Raw genomic sequence first — 15,874 nt, 5'->3', positions numbered from 1 at the left:
TGTAGAATCCGTCGAAATAGGGTATTTTTCTTCACAGTTTGTACGTAGAGGAATTGCCACTTGGTTGCATCTAGCAGCAGTGTTGAGTATAACACAGCACTGCTGTAAACACGCTCCTCAAGAAAGGTAAGGTAAGGTTGTTCTGCCCAAAGGCAGGTCCGAACCTCCGCAGAGGTGTTCCTGAGCCGGAGTTTACGTGCGGTAGGGTGGCCAGTTCCTTTCCGCTCCTCCATTCCCTTACCTCCCACCAACAGCGCGTGGCAACCCATCCAACTGCTGACCACGCCCAATGTTGCTTAACTTCGGAGATCTCGCTGGATCCGGCGTTTCAACACGGCTACGGCCGTTGGCTCCTTAAGAAAGACCGGTGCCAAATTATTTAAAAATAATTACACCAATGAAAATTGATAGCAAAATATCATATTTTAGTAAGAAAATGATACTTTCTTGATGTGTAATGCACCTGAGATCGTATTATAAACAAATTTTGCAGATCATTGACTTTTATAACACATTTATTCTACAACAGACCGGGTGAGTTGGCCGTGCGGTTAGAGGCACGCGGCTGTGAGCTTGCATCCGGGAAAAACACTGACGGATATAAGTGTCCACACATCAGTAAATGAAATGAAGTGTCGTATGACTTTTAGTGCCGGGAGTGTCCGAGGACATGTTCGGCTGGCCAGGTGCAGGTCTTTCAATTAGACGCCCGTAGGCGACCTGCATGTCGTGATGAGGATGAAATGATGATGAAGACAACACATACACCCAGTCTCTATGCCAGCGAAATTAACCAATGATGGTTAAAATTCCCGACCCTACCAGCAATCGATCCCGGGACCCCTGTGACCAAATGCCAGCACGCTACCCCTTTAGCCATGGAGCCGGACCACACAGCAGTAGAGACATTTGACATATGCACATGTCGGCAACAGTAATTGCTTTTCAAATATATATTTAAAAGGAATATATTTCGTAGTCCGTCTCTGTAGTGTAGTGGTTAGCGTAATTAGCTGAAACCCCCGGAGGCCCGGGTTCGATTCCCGGCTCTGCCACGGAATTTGAAAAGTGGTACGAGGGCTGGAACGGGGTCCGCTCAGCCTCGGGGGGTCAAATGAGTAGAGATGGGTTCGATTCCCACCTCAGACATCCTTGAAGTGGTTTTCCGTGGTTTCCTACTTCTCCAGGCAAATGCCGGGATGGTACCTAACTTAGGGCCACGGCCGCTTCCTTCCCTCTTCTTTGTCTATTCCTTGCAGTCTTCCCATCCCCTCACAAGGCCCCTGTTCAGCATAGCAGGTGAGGCCACCTAGGCGAGGTACTGGTCATTCTCCCCAGTTGTATCCCCGACCCAAAGTCTGAAGCTCCAGGACACTGCCCTTGAGGTGGTAGAGGTGGGATCTCTCGCCGAGTCCGAGGGAAAAACCGACCCTGGAGGGTAAGCAGATTAAGAAGAAGAATATATCTCGTATATAACTGTATAGTCCGCCTCTGTGGTGTAGTGGTTAGCGTGATTAGCTGCCACCCCCGGAGGCCCGGGTTCGATTCCCGGCTCTGCCACGAAATTTGAAAAGGGGTATGAGGGCTGGCACGGTGTCCACTCAGCCTCGGGAGGTCAACTGAGTAGAGGTGGGTTCGATTCCCACCTCAGCCATCCTGGAAGTGGTTTTCCGTGGTTTCCCACTTCTCCTCCAGGGGAATGCCGGGATGGTACCTAACATAAGGCCACGGCCGCTTCCTTCCCTCTTCCTTGCCTATCCCTTACAATCTTCCCATCCCTCCACAAGGCCCCTGTTCAGCATAGCAGGTGAGGCCGCCTGGGCGAGGTACTGGTCATTCTCCCCAGTTGTATCCCCGACCAAGAGTCTGAAGCTCCAGGACACTGCCCTTGAGGCGGTAGAGGTGGAATCCCTCGCTGTATCCGAGGGAAAAACCGACCCTGGAGGGTAAACAGATGATGATGATATAACTGTATATTTAGTTACAGAATACACAAACATAAAAGAACTGCTTTGCTAAAAAATAAAGGTAGTCATCTAGTATTTTTATGGATGGACTTAAATGTTCCCACAACAACTTAAACTGCACGTTTGTCACCAAGTGTGTACGGTTTAGTAACATGTGTGCATTCCCTTGTTGCGAATAACACTTCTTAATCTGTTGGGCATTGAACCTACTAATTTTCTTGTGACTTCTTCACCAATAGTATTCCATTCTTGCAGAAGCAATTCTTTCGACTGATTTTGCTGGATATGTGGTGCTTTCTGACTTATCGTTCGAGTTCATCCCATAGATGTTCAATGGGATTAAGGTCAGCGGACTGGGGAGGGCTTTTTTTTTTTTTTTTTTTTTTTGCTATGGGCTTTACGTCGCACCGACACAGATAGGTCTTATGGCGACGATGGGATAGGAAAGGCCTAGGAGTTGGAAGGAAGCGGCCGTGGCCTTAATTAAGGTACAGCCCCAGCATTTGCCTGGTGTGAAAATGGGAAACCACGGAAAACCATTTTCAGGGCTGCCGATAGTGGGATTCGAACCTACTATCTCCCGGATGCAAGGGAGGGCTTTTCAGGGTATGAGATGTATTATTAACAATCCAATAACGAACATTATTAGCCGTATGGTTCAGGTCGTTGTCCTGATCAAAGTAGTAATCAGCCTGTAGACCCAGCTTTTGGGTACTGTGTCGTAATTTTTTCAAAATATTCAAAAAAATATACTGGTCCATTATTCCATCTATAAACACTAGGTCCCCAACACCTGAAGCCGCCATGCACCCCCACACCATAACACCTCCACCACCGAGTTAAACTGTAGCCCGGAGGTTGGTTGTTTCAAACTCTGTATTCGATTTCCTCCACACCGACATCCTACCTTCATGGTGATTTTTTTTTTTTTTTTGCTATTTGCTTTACGTCGCACCGACACTGATAGGTCTTATTGCGACGCCTGGTGTGAAAATGGGAAACCACGGAAAACCATCTTCAGGGCTGCCGACAGTGGGGCTCGAACCCACTATCTCCCGATTACTGGATACTGGCCGCATTTAAGCGACTGCAGCTATCGAGCTCGGTGTGAAAAATGTTTAATTTGTTTCATCTGAAAAAAAAATTGCAGAAGTCGTCATCCTTCATTATGTACTCCTGAGCAAATACCAATCTCTTCTTTTTGTTCACTGGGGTGGTAAATGGCTTTATCCTGGGAGTTAGGGCATAATATCCAGCTATATGAAGAGTTCTACGAATGGTCTTAGGATATATCTGTTTACCATGGTATCCTGAAGTTCTGCTGCAATTTCGGAAGAAGATTTTTCCCGAGTCTTTTGCACTGTCCTAATTACCGTCTTCTCTTCTCTCAGAGTGAGCTTACGGGGACGTCCACTTCTCTCTTTATTCATCAAAGTTTTTGAAGTTCTGTTCTTCATAATGATACTGCACACTGTGTATCTGCTTCGTTTAATGATTTGTGCAATTTCGGCGTATGATTTGTCGTATTTATGCAGAGTTACTATATTTTTATTTCTTTAATTGTAGTTTCCTACCTAATTTTCCCCATTTCATCTTAAATCACCAGTATCCACTTTGAATATAAACAAGGCTCTTAACTCTGTTCACTACTCAGTGTTCAAGTCAGAACTGATGTGTACTACTCTGTTTTGTGGATAGCTTTCATCGGTGTGTGTAGACTTCTGTCCAGGCATATCACCACTGCCCGGCCTTGTTTTCCTCATCTCTTCATGTATGATACAGATTTTACTGTACGTATTTTAGCGTATGTATGCATAATGTGTCAACTCATGATAGATCGAACTAGTACGCAGTTGGATACCGTGCCTATTTTATACTGACTAATGGGTCAATGGGCCTCTGTGTGAACACTTATGTTCGTCTGTCTAGTTTTCATATGCATTGCGCCCATGGTCCTTGTGGCTGATAATTACAGGATTTAACATAGTACAAAACTGTAAGTTTGTTCCGATATGCTCATTCCATCTCATTGTAAGTATTGAGCTCATCTCCCTCCGATGTGGCGTCCTTGTACATTCAGCTGCCGACGTGCGAGCTGTTCTATGAGACTGGCGTGGTCATAGCCCAGAGGTGACTGGCGGTCAGATGTGGACGAAGGCCAAAACTGACTCCATAAATTTACCTTTCCTGGGCGAGGTTGCTGTGCTGGGGCAAGTAGCTAGAGCTTCTGTCAATTCTTGATGTCACGTTTATTTTTTTCCTCAGTAGACCACGTGAGCAGACTATATCTGCACGAAATATAATCGCATGAACTGTATGTTTAGTTCAATGCAATTTTATAACGAAACATTAATATAAAACATAGCTCCCATTCCGAAGTTTAATATGAGTTGAGTATTTAATCAAATGTAGAAAAGGGAATATTCTGTGTAGAGAAAGAAATGTGAATGTACACCCTATACGAAAATGTACACGAAAGTTGTTATTGCAATATCACCATCGTTTGTTAAAAGTTACACCAAATATTGCTTATAATTTCATTTTAATGGAGCTTAGCTTACATTGATTTCATCGATCCATGTTGAAACAGTGGTGGAACTCCTACTTATAAATAAGCTGTTTGTTCATTGGTTTTTTTAGTCTCTTTATTATTGATATTCTATTTATGAAAACTTTTCATGCTGCACGACACTTAGGCCTACGCTGTAAGCTAAACGTGAGGGTAGTTTTCACCACAATCATTTCCACGATCAAGTTTAACGAATAAGTATGTCCTCAGTCATACTCTGTTACTCTGCTTCAGGGAAGAGGGTGGATGGATTGGGTGCTGGTCTGCTATCAAAGAAATATCTTTCCATTTTTACTTCAGAAAATTACCTTCACTCCTTCCAGGTTGTGCTTTCGACCTCGCTATCGAAAGAAAGGAGAATTACAGTTGTGTGGGGCGGGGCATAGGTTTATTATACTGTACATCATCACCCGAAGATGAGTCACTCCCGTTTCTGGAAATAGAAATACAATATTCATGTTTGGTATGTTAAGTATTCCTACCAACTTGGCCCATGCATTAAGCCCTCACGTTTGTTTATTGTGGTGGGAAAAACTGTCATGGCGTGTTCCGCGAAGTGTGGTGCAGCTTGCCTGTAATTACCTTGTTTCATTGTGTGCCACATCTGATTTCAGGAACAGCGAGTATGATGTTGCGCAACTTGGCCTTGTTCATGCTTGCGGTGATGCTGAGGCAGCAGCCAGCGAGTCCCGGTGAGTGCAAAGAGCTTCTTTACCATCTATTTATGATAACAAAATGCTATGTGTTAAACGTACCTTGAAATGGTGATAGCTTTAAGATATGCTGGAGGGCGGGGATTTCGTCGTGGTAGTTGATTTATTCAACCTTCAATTAAGACTGCTGATACGAACCTCTCCAACCTATTTAAGTGCTCCTTTAATGACGACCGTTTGTGTCTGGATTCCATTTCTTAACCGTGGGCGAAGAGGTCAAGCATTTAACCAGTTGCACTCCTTGAATCACTTCAAGTGATTATACAGTATTTCACTGGCGAAGTAGTTAACTGTCGTTGTACTGTTATAGATTATTGCAGCTCTTCGTATTCAAATTATTGCACTGTTAGTCACCGATTGACCAGGGTATAGTATGGTCAGAAAAATAAAAATCAGTTGGTTCCTGTATTCCGATAACTTATTTGTAGTTCTGAGTAGGTTAGTTCAAGCCTCTGGCATAATTATTTTCTAATTGCATTCTTTCAAGATTTAAGGACGGTTTTAATTTACCTTACCTATCTAGGAATAACACGAACATACTTTCTAATAAGGATTTATTTTTAACTACATTTCTGTTGTTTCAGTTAACTAGTTTTAATTAGGATACATCTAAATGAAGTTTAGAATGACTGTAGTGTCTTTATATTATTAGAAACGATCGTGCTTACTGTATCATTGCGTAATATTCGTCCGCTAGAGCAAAATTTCGTCTTCTGTCAGAGCGTAGGTAGGAAAAAAAGACTCAGTATCAAGTACGTCGTTAGTTTTAAATCCAGTTCTGTAGTCTCAGCAAACCTGTTATAATTAGGATTTGCCGAAGTGCAGTGGTGAATTCTAGTGTAGTTATTTTATTAGGCAGTATCTTGAATGCTATATTCCTCTGTTATCCACGTGTACGGTAACCCTTTCGATATTTCAGCATTTAACATTATTAACACTAAACGACAGTTTTCATTTCTGTTAGAACATACTAGGGTAAAATAGAAATAATAATTCTGTGTACATATTTAGCTTTGTTGTGTAATCCTTGTATAGTTCTTCCGCATTACAAACTTTAACGGCAATTTTCATTTCTGTTTGGGGGTAATAATAACCCTTTGTAATTAGGATACCGGGCGAGTTGGCCGTGCGGTTAGGAGCGCGCAGCTGTGAGCTTGCATCCGGGAGAAAGTGGGTTCGAATCCCACTGTCGGCAGCCCTGAAGATGGTTTTCCGTGGTATCCAATTTTCACACCAGGCAAATGCTGGGGATGTACCTTAATTAATGCCACGGCCGCTTCCTTCCCATTCCCAGGCCTTTCCTATCCCATCGTCGCCATAAAACCTATCTGTGTCGGTGCGACTTACAGCGAAATAGCAAAAAAATGTAATTAGGATACGTCTGAACGCAGTTTAGAATTATTGTAGTGTAGTTACTTTATTAGAAATAAGCGTGCATAGTTTATTATTGGGAAATATTTGCATAGAAGGGGAAATAGCTCTCGCGACATTTCGCTCTTTCTAGATTTCTATTGTTGTAATTAGGATAGGCTTAACTGCAGTTTAGAATTGTAGCAAAAATATTCTTATTAGTGTCTTGCTTGATTTTTCTATTTCCAAATAATAATAATAATAATAATAATAATAATAATAATAATAATAATAATAATAATAATAATAATAATAAAGGTAGCAGGTAGGGACCCTCTTCGGAGGCAGCCCTGCCCAAGGAGTGGCGCCCCTGCCTATATGAGTCCCAGAGCACACTGACCCGGTGTGTATCATCTGGTAAGGGTCCCAGCTCAGGGTTACGAGTGAAGACCTCAACGGCAGTGAAGGCGGAGATGAAGATCATTGGTGCGGCGGAACTGGCGGATGAGGCACCCTTGCTTTTTGGGATAGTAATAAAAAGCCTGTTTAAAATCCAGGTGCGTCTGAGTGGTATCCACCGGCTTCCTGGTCCGCGTCTGTCACCTTGTAGGTGCGGCGGCAATACCAAGCTCCAGGAACTAACAATCCCTGGTTCTAAGCACCCAGCACTGCTGGATTTCCTATTACAAGCCAAACATGATTCGTGAGCGTACTAACATTACCCCAGGTGGTATCTAATCCACCCGTCGCATTGAGACGGCAACCAGGCTTTCGGATTCTGGGGAGCCTGGACAACCACGAAAACATGGGAGAGAGTCGGAGCTCTCTGGTAAACTATCCCACAAAACCCCCACGTACATTGGTACATTCAATATCAACACTTTGATACAACCAGGAAAATTACTAAATTTAGTCACAGAACTTGATCGGCAAAAAATTCTTATCCTTGCCCTGCAGGAAACCCGATTTACTGATGATGCTACCTTGGATTATGGAAATTACCGTATATTCAAAAGCAAAACAGACCAAAAGATTCTAAATAGGACCCCTTTATTTGGCATGAGCTTCGTAGTACATAAAAGTATACTGAACTCGATCCAAGAAGTTAATTCCATCAGCAATCGCCTAATGACCATGAGGATTCAGTGTGCCAATAAAAAATATACATTAATAAATGCACACGCCCCTATAAATATAGACAACAAGAGGAATCCCCAAAACGTGGACAAATTTTGGAACAGACTTGAAAAAGTGATGTCAAAAATTCCAAAGGATGACGTCAAAATCCTCTTAGGTGATTTCAATTCACAAATCGGCCGAGAAAAGGAACACAGGAAAACTGTCGGACTCTACCCGGCGCACAAATTTACGAACAAAAACGGCTCAAGGCTCATTGAACTATGTCAACAGTGCAACCTTAAAATCATGTCCACATCCCTCAGGAAGCATCCCAAGAAACAAAAAACCTGGAGGTCCCCCATTGAATCCATTGGAGAATTTCAGATTGATCATGGAGCTATCTCGTATCAGCTACAGAAAGAGGTACATGATGTACAAGTGAGAAGAGGAGCAAACATCGACTCTGATCACTATCTCACAAGAGTTAAAGTAAAATTTACCCCAAGAAAATACCACCCCAAGAAAATCCAACAACAGAAATTTGATATAAAACAGATTCCTGTTACGGATCTAAAAGAAGCATGGGAAAATCAACCAGCGAAAACATGGGAAGAATTCCACACTAAAATCATACAGAAGGCACGAGAAATGGTACCCTTAAAAAGGAATGCAAAACACCCCTGGTGGAACTCAACATGCAACCAAGCCATAGAGATAAGAAAATCTGCGTTTCAGAAATACAACAGTAGAAAATCCCAGAAAACTCAACGAGAATTTTATGAGACCAGAAAACAAGTATCCAAAACCATCAGGCAAGAGAAAAGAAAGCACCTGAAAGAACAACTGGAGTCAATTGAAGAAAACTTTAGAAACCACAACACAAGGGATTTCTACAGAACATTCACAGAAAAAATCCGAGGATACGTTCCACAGAACTTATGTTTTAGGAAACAAGACGGAAAATTGGCGCTTACTGATAAAGAAAACTGCCAAGAACTTGCACGGTACTTCTCAGAACTTCTTAACTGCCCCGAACCCACTGAAAGATTTCTTGAAGAAGCATCCAGTTTCACTCACCCAGAATCACCTCCACCAAACCAGGAAGAAATTCAGAGCCACATTAAACGACTAAAGAACAACAGAACCTCAGGAAGAGACGGGATTGTTGCAGAATTCCTTAAGAATCTTGGTCCAAATTCACTCAAGGAACTTACAGAAATCATACAGAAAATCTGGAAAAATGAAAAACTCCCAGAAGACTGGAAATGTGCCTTGATTCACCCACTTCACAAAAAGGAGACAAAACTGATGTGAACAACTATAGGGGAATCTCCCTCCTTGAAGTCGGCTACAAAATTTTCTCTGCATGCCTGTTGAAAAGAATACAAGAACAACTAGAGCATAAAATTGGTGAATATCAAGCTGGGTTCCGCCCTCACAGATCATGCACTGAACAGATCTTCAACCTCAAAACCGCTCTAAAATTCAGGGCCATCAGAAACCTTCCAATCATCTGTACCTTTGTAGATTTCAAGAAGGCTTATGATTCAGTTGATCGTCAATCTCTGTTCAGCATCCTGAAAGAACAGGGACTAGACTCCAAAACGCTAAACTTGACCAAACAGACCCTCACTGACACGAAGTCAAGAGTGAAATTCATGGGAGAAATCTCAGACGAATTCCTGATAAAAACTGGTGTCCGGCAAGGAGATGGACTATCACCCCTCCTCTTCAACCTCGTACTAGATAAGGTGATGAGGGAATGGGAAAACGAACTGAAAGCACAAAATAGCTGGAACCCAGTAAACATCGGGACACGAAAAAACAAGCTTGAAATTCCATGCTTAGCCTTCGCGGATGCTGAAGTCACAGCAATAAAGCAAGTTGAAATTCTCCAAGAATGTGCCAGAAAGGTCGGACTTCATATCTCCTTCCAGAAAACTGAATTTTTCTGTGCCAAACTAGACATCCATAGTCTCAATACAAAATACGGACAAGTCAACAGAGTCCCTCACTTCAAATACCTGGGCGAAATCCTCGAACCAACCGGACAAGAGAAAATAGCCCAAAACAACCGTGTCCAAAAACTCAGAAGAGCTTATGGGAGAACAAGAAAAATCTACAACAAAAAATGTATGTCTCTCCACGTTAAGATTAAACATTACAATACTGTAATCAAACCGGAGGCTTTATATGCAGGGGAAACTCTAACGCTTCATAGAAAGGGCGAACTGGAAAATATCCTAAAAGAAGAGCGAAAAATCATGAGGAAAATTTTAGGACCAAGACACACGGGAGAAGGGTACCGCCTCCAAACCCGGAAATCCACAGAAAAATTATCTAATATTGCGGCAGACCTCAGGAAAAAAAGGCTAAAATTTTATGGACATCTTAAGAGGCTTCCAGAAACTAGACTAACCCACCATGTTCTTGAAAGAGTTGACAAACTGAAGAATTTTCCTTGGATACAACAAACAAAAGCAGACATGAAGAACGCACAAATTCTCTGTGAAGACATTTTGAATCGAAATATATACAGAAAGAAAATTGACGTTTGGGAAGTTACTCCAGAGAATGAAGTACCAAAAAGAGCAGGTACCAAGTGGACGGAAGAAAGGAAAAAGATCTTTAGTCAACAGATGAAAGCATCCTGGATCCTCCGCAAACGAAATCATAAATAAAGCTTCGTGTGTTCCGAAAGGGACCATTCACGCATAATATTTTATTATTTTTAATTTCGTGTGGCTATTTCTAGCCGAGTGCAGCCCTTGCAAGGCAGACCCTCCGATGAGGGTGGACGGCATCTGCCATGTGTAGGTAACTGCGTGTTACTATGGTGGAGGATAGTGTTATGTGTGGTGTGTGAGTTGCAGGGATGTTGGGGACAGCACAAATACCCAGCCCCCGGGCCATTGGAATTAACCAATAAAGGTTCAAATCCCCGACCTGGCCGGGAATCGAACCCGGGACCCTCTGAACCGAAGGCCAGTACGCTGACCATTCGGCCAACGAGTCGGACACGCATAATAATAATAATAATAATAATAATAATAATAATAATAATAATAATAATAATAATAATAATAATAATAATAATAATAATAATAATAATAATAATAATAATAATAATAATAATAATAATAATATCTGTCTATAACCGTGTATTTAGTCTAGTTAGCCTCTTTTTCCTAGTATTTTTTAATCAGGATACGTTTAACTAGAATAGTTGCAGTGTAGTTATTTTATAAGATGGTTTCATGATTGTACTATTGTCGTGAAATCATTACGGAGAATACATTATTACCTCCCGCTGATATATATACATATGTCTATTAATAGAATACGGTGTTTTATTTTCTGTTGATATTTCCATATTATTTCAAATTTCATTGAAGAGATAAAATAATGACTGAGAAAGGCAGGTGTAAGGACTGTGGGTGTGAGAGGAAGCTAAGGAATATGAGGAAAGAGATAGTGAGTTTGAGGGAGATAATTAGACTTGTAACGGAGGACAGGAATGAAGATAGGTTTCCCTCTATCAATGCACAGGGTACGGTAGTTATGCAAGAGGGAGGAGAGGGTCAAGAAGAAACGAGGGCTAAGGGTTTTCCACAAGCAGTGGGCCCAGGGGAGGAATCGATATGAGTCACTGCAGGAAGACCAGCAGAGGGAAAACGGAGTTCAGGAAGGTGTTGCAGAGGAGAAGTGGGGCAAGAGGAAAGGGACCAGTAGGAAAGGCAAATGTAGAATAGAGGATAGAAGAGGGAGGTGGAACAGGGTACTGAGAGGGAGAAAAGGGAGGAAGAATTGGGTTCTGCGGACATCAGGGAATTTAAGTGAGATCAGAAGAGGAGGGGATCGAATGAGGAGGGTGGGGTGGAGGTTCTGGTCATGGGTGATTTAATTGTCATGCATGTGAGGAAAGTGTCTCGAGGAAAGGGAAGCAGAGTAGAGACTTATTCACGAATTAGTTTAAGGCAGATGTTGAGGTAAATGGAAGGAAGGGAAAAGGGTAAGAAGATGTGGGTATCTTTCCACGTTTATACCAATAACACAAAGCAAGCTAGAATAGGGGATATATGGGATCTGGTTACAGCAGCGCGAAAGGAGTTTAAGGAAGCAGAGACTGTTATCAGTGGCATAAGGTGTAGAAGTGTTACGGACTGGAGGGTAACTGGGGATTTACATGAGACTATAGAATGGGTATGTGGGAAAATGGGAGCGAGATTTATAGATCCTGATGGGTGGGTAACAGATAGGGGTGTATGCTCAGATGGCCTTCACATGAATCGCAATGGTACATATAAGTTAGGGGTGTATTTAAAGGAGTTATAGGGAGGTACAGTCAGCGAAACGGGGTGGACTAGAGAGCGGAGATACAGTATAGAAAGCATGAAGTCAAATAAGGATGACATGAAATTGTTAGTGTCGAATTGTAGAAGTATTGTAAAGAAAGGAGTAGAATGAGGTAATTTGAGGGTAAGCAGAAGGTGGTATTTTTCCACGTTGGTACCAATAACGTAAGGCAGGCAGGAACAGGTACTAACATACTTGGGGATGACATAAAATTCTTAGTGTTGAATTGTAAAAGTATTGTAAAGAAAGGAGTAGAATAGGTAATTTGAAGGTAAGGAATAGGTGGTAATTTTCCACGTTGGTACCAATAACGTCATGCAACCAGTAATAGGTAGTGATATTATTAATGCGGAAGTCCAACTCCTTGGCTGAATGGTCAGCGTTGTGGCCTTGGGTTCAGAGGGTCCCTAGTTCGATTCCCGGCCCGGTCGGGGATATTAATAGCGTATGATTAATTCTTCTGGCTCGAGGACTGGGTGTTTGCGATTGTCCCAACAATTTCCTCTTCATATTCATACAACATAGTACACTACCAAATACCACAGAAAGCACACAATAGTGATTACATCCCTCCATATACGGTTGGCGTCAGAAAGGACATCCGGCCGTAAAACAGGGCCAGATCCACATGTGCGACACAAGTTCGCACCCGCGACCCCACAAGTGTGGAGAAAAAGTGGTAGAAAAAGAAGAAGATTATGGATGCGGAAATTTTCTCTCGGAACTGGAATGATTATCGTAGAACCAGGTTAGGAACGATAGAAGGGGGGTGCTCGCCTCAGTGGTGTAGTGGTTAGTGTGATTAGCTGCCACCCCCGGAGGTCCGGGTTCGAAATTTGAAAAGTGGTACGAGGGCTGGAACGGGGTCCACTGAGCCTCGGGAGGTCAACTGAGTGGGTTCGATTCCCACCTCAGCCATCCTGGAAGTGGTTTTCCGTGGTTTCCCACTTCTCCTCCAGGCAAATGCCGGAATGGTACCTAACCTAAGGCCACGGCCGCTTCCTTCCATCTTCCTTGTCTATCCCTTCCAATCTTCCCATCCCCCACCAAGGCCCCTGTTCAGCATAGCAGGTGAGGCCGCCTGGCGAGGTACTGGTCATCCTCCCTACTTGTAACCCCCGACCCAGAGTCTGAAGCTCCAGGACACTGCCCTTGAGGCGATAGAGGTGGGATCCCTCGCTGAGTTCGAGGGAAAAACCAACCCTGGAGGGTAAGCCGATTAAGAAAGAAAGAAAGAAAGAAAGAAAGAAAGAAAGAAAGAAAAAAAGGGGGGGGGGTTGGCATTCATACTGGTGAAAGAAGAATTTGTAAGGTACGAAAAAGTTCAGGATTAGGAACAAGAAATTCTAAGTTTAAGACATCTGTAAATCAGTGGCGGCGCGTGACTTTCATCACTGGGGGTTCAAAAGAAGAAAAAATTGCCTCCCCCCAACCTCTCCTCTCCCCATCTCCGCCAGCTTCTCTTCCGTCGTGGGCCGTAACCTATCTATCTATCTATCAAATGCTTTCATTCCCCACCCTGAAGGGGTGGGGCGGGCCACCTAGAGGGTGTCGCCCTCTCTCTGGCCAAGAGATGCGGGCAGGTTGGGGAGATGGGACGGAAGAAGGAGGTGGGGAAAGGATGTGAATGTGTAGGAGATGGCGAGGTGCTTTATTAAATCAAGGGGTTTACAATAGGAAGTACAGAAAATTTTTAACAGTGGTGTTACAGATTTACAATTTCGTTTGTGGCATGTTACAAAGATTATGCACTGCATTATAAACATGTAGGGAAGCATGGTGGGGTAAAGAAATAATGCAAAGGCTGTGGGACTAGTGAGGGGTGTGTGAGAGGGGTGAAAGAGTGGGCTAGGTTGTGGAAGATACAAGAGAAATGATGCAGTGAAGTGAGTAAGATATGGAGGGGGTTTGATAGGGCTGGTGGTGGGGGAGAGAGATCGGGTGGAGGCGGGTAAAAACGGATGTGTGGACTCGGTGGAAGGAAAGGTGGCGCTGGCCGGGGACGGCGACGAGGTGTGGGAGGTCGGGTGGAAGTTTGGGGAGAAGAACGAGAGGGTTCAATCTGATGAAGGCGGCCGTGGAGATGAATTCCGTTGTCGATGAGGTGTTGGGCAGTGTCCGGAGTCGGTAGATGAAGTCGAACAAGGCACGTAGGTCCTGAGGCATTGAAGATCCGGGTTGCTCGGCGCACTGGTGTTCCGGTCTGGCGAAGGGCTTGGACGATGGTATCCGTGGATAAAAGCGGGTCCACTCCTCGAATGACGCAGGTGTAAGCTGGCGATAATGGTGGCGTCGTGTCGGTGTCAGGTTCAGATGCTGCTTGTTGGCTTGATTGGGTAAGGCTGGGAGGGGAGGTGATAGTAGTTGTCATTATAGGGGTGGGATGGGTAGTAACCGAAGTGGTGAGAGAGTTTGTGATGGGGTTGTGAACAGAGGAGCTGGTGGTGGTAATAGTGGTGGTGGTGATCGTGGCGTTAGAAGTGATGCAGAGAGAGGGCAATGGTTGTGGCGGGGTGGGGTAGGGAGATGACGTAGAAGCAGCCGTAGAAGCATCAGATGTAGGAAAATCAGATGAGTAGTCCGGTAATTGTTCAAGAACTTGGCTAGGAGTGGGTTCCAGGCGATGAAGACGACTGCGAATATGGGCACCAGTGGCGAGAAGATGGTCACGATCGGTCGGAGAGGTGAGAAATAGTAGGACCTCTGGTGCTGGAGCGGAGCCTTCGTAGAGTCTGGTTGCGCTGTACACTCCTGTCTTGCGGAGGTCGGAGAGGATGGTTTCTTCTGAGATGGAATGGTGGACGTCCAGGACAATACAGGAGAACATTGTCTATAGCCGACTTCCAACTAGGTGTCTGGCCGATATGCTTGTTGGGTCGGCTGGGTGCGATGGTAAAGTTGTGACGTCACCCGGCCGAATCAAAAATAATGAGGAGAAGGATCTTGAAAGAGAGTCCCCCCGTAACCTCCTAAACTAAGATGACATACGTTCTAGAAATGTGATCAAATACGAGAGGAGCAGAAAATACGGTAGGCCTACATGCCGAGTTTTACCACATGCAAAATAAGAAATAACTGCTTCATTGAAGTCCGCAGAGTCTCGAAAAAAGTTCCTTTCAATTGACAACATAGCAAGAGCAATAAGTCTATTCTCGGTCATTGTGCTGCGCTAGAAAGTCTTTATTCTCTTCAGGGTAGAGAAACACCTTTCTGCTTCCGATGTCATGGTAATAGTAACAAATATATTTAAAAGTTTTCATTGGTATTGCCTTGCCGCTATTCTTTGCCTCAATGATTTTTGAGTTAAGTTTCTCTCCAGAAGGTAATTATTCCAAAGAAGGCAAATTAATAGGTGTTTAGTAAGTAATGATATATTTGGGACAAGATATTAATTGGAATTTGACAGTTTAATGTGACTTTTGGTAGTAACGATGCTTTTCAACACTAGCGCTAGTTACGTGCACTATTCTCTGTTGCCTAGTCAAATTCCCGTAAGGCCAACAGATGGCGGGCACATACCCCAACCCCAACAACACGACTAGCTAGTCTTGACACAGTGGCCTATTGCGCATGCGTAAAGAACAGAGATCCGTTTCTGCGATATCCTGGTCTTGCCTTAGTGCTGGCTTTCGTCCCCTCGCACCTCGCCACTCCCTTCGCCTTTGTACGGACGGAGAGATCGCCTTTGTAAGGGGGTTCATTCCAGACAAGTATCCAGCCACAGACCTTGCGCAGCTCACATGAATTGAAAGCCAGTACGAGTATATTACGGATAGAGGGATTTAGCAAGAGCTTCGAGA

At 43.7% G+C, this 15,874-nt stretch overlaps 1 protein-coding gene across 1 annotated transcript in view; it reads left to right on the top strand.

Annotated features, from left to right (window-relative positions):
- Window positions 1-15,874, top strand: part of LOC136862865 (serine proteinase stubble) — a 294,351-nt gene that overhangs the window by 46,119 nt on the left and 232,358 nt on the right. Inside the window, exon 2 of the mRNA XM_067139130.2 lies at window positions 5,151-5,228. Within this exon, the coding sequence (XP_066995231.2) occupies window positions 5,162-5,228 (67 nt within the window). The 5' untranslated portion in view covers window positions 5,151-5,161. The remainder of the gene's footprint in view (window positions 1-5,150; window positions 5,229-15,874) is intronic.

This window comes from Anabrus simplex, chromosome 2 (assembly GCF_040414725.1).
Source record: "Anabrus simplex isolate iqAnaSimp1 chromosome 2, ASM4041472v1, whole genome shotgun sequence".
Classification (NCBI taxonomy): Eukaryota; Metazoa; Arthropoda; class Insecta; order Orthoptera; family Tettigoniidae; genus Anabrus; species Anabrus simplex.
The sequence above is the reverse complement of the archived record's forward strand: the minus strand, read 5'-3'. Positions and strand labels throughout refer to the sequence as shown.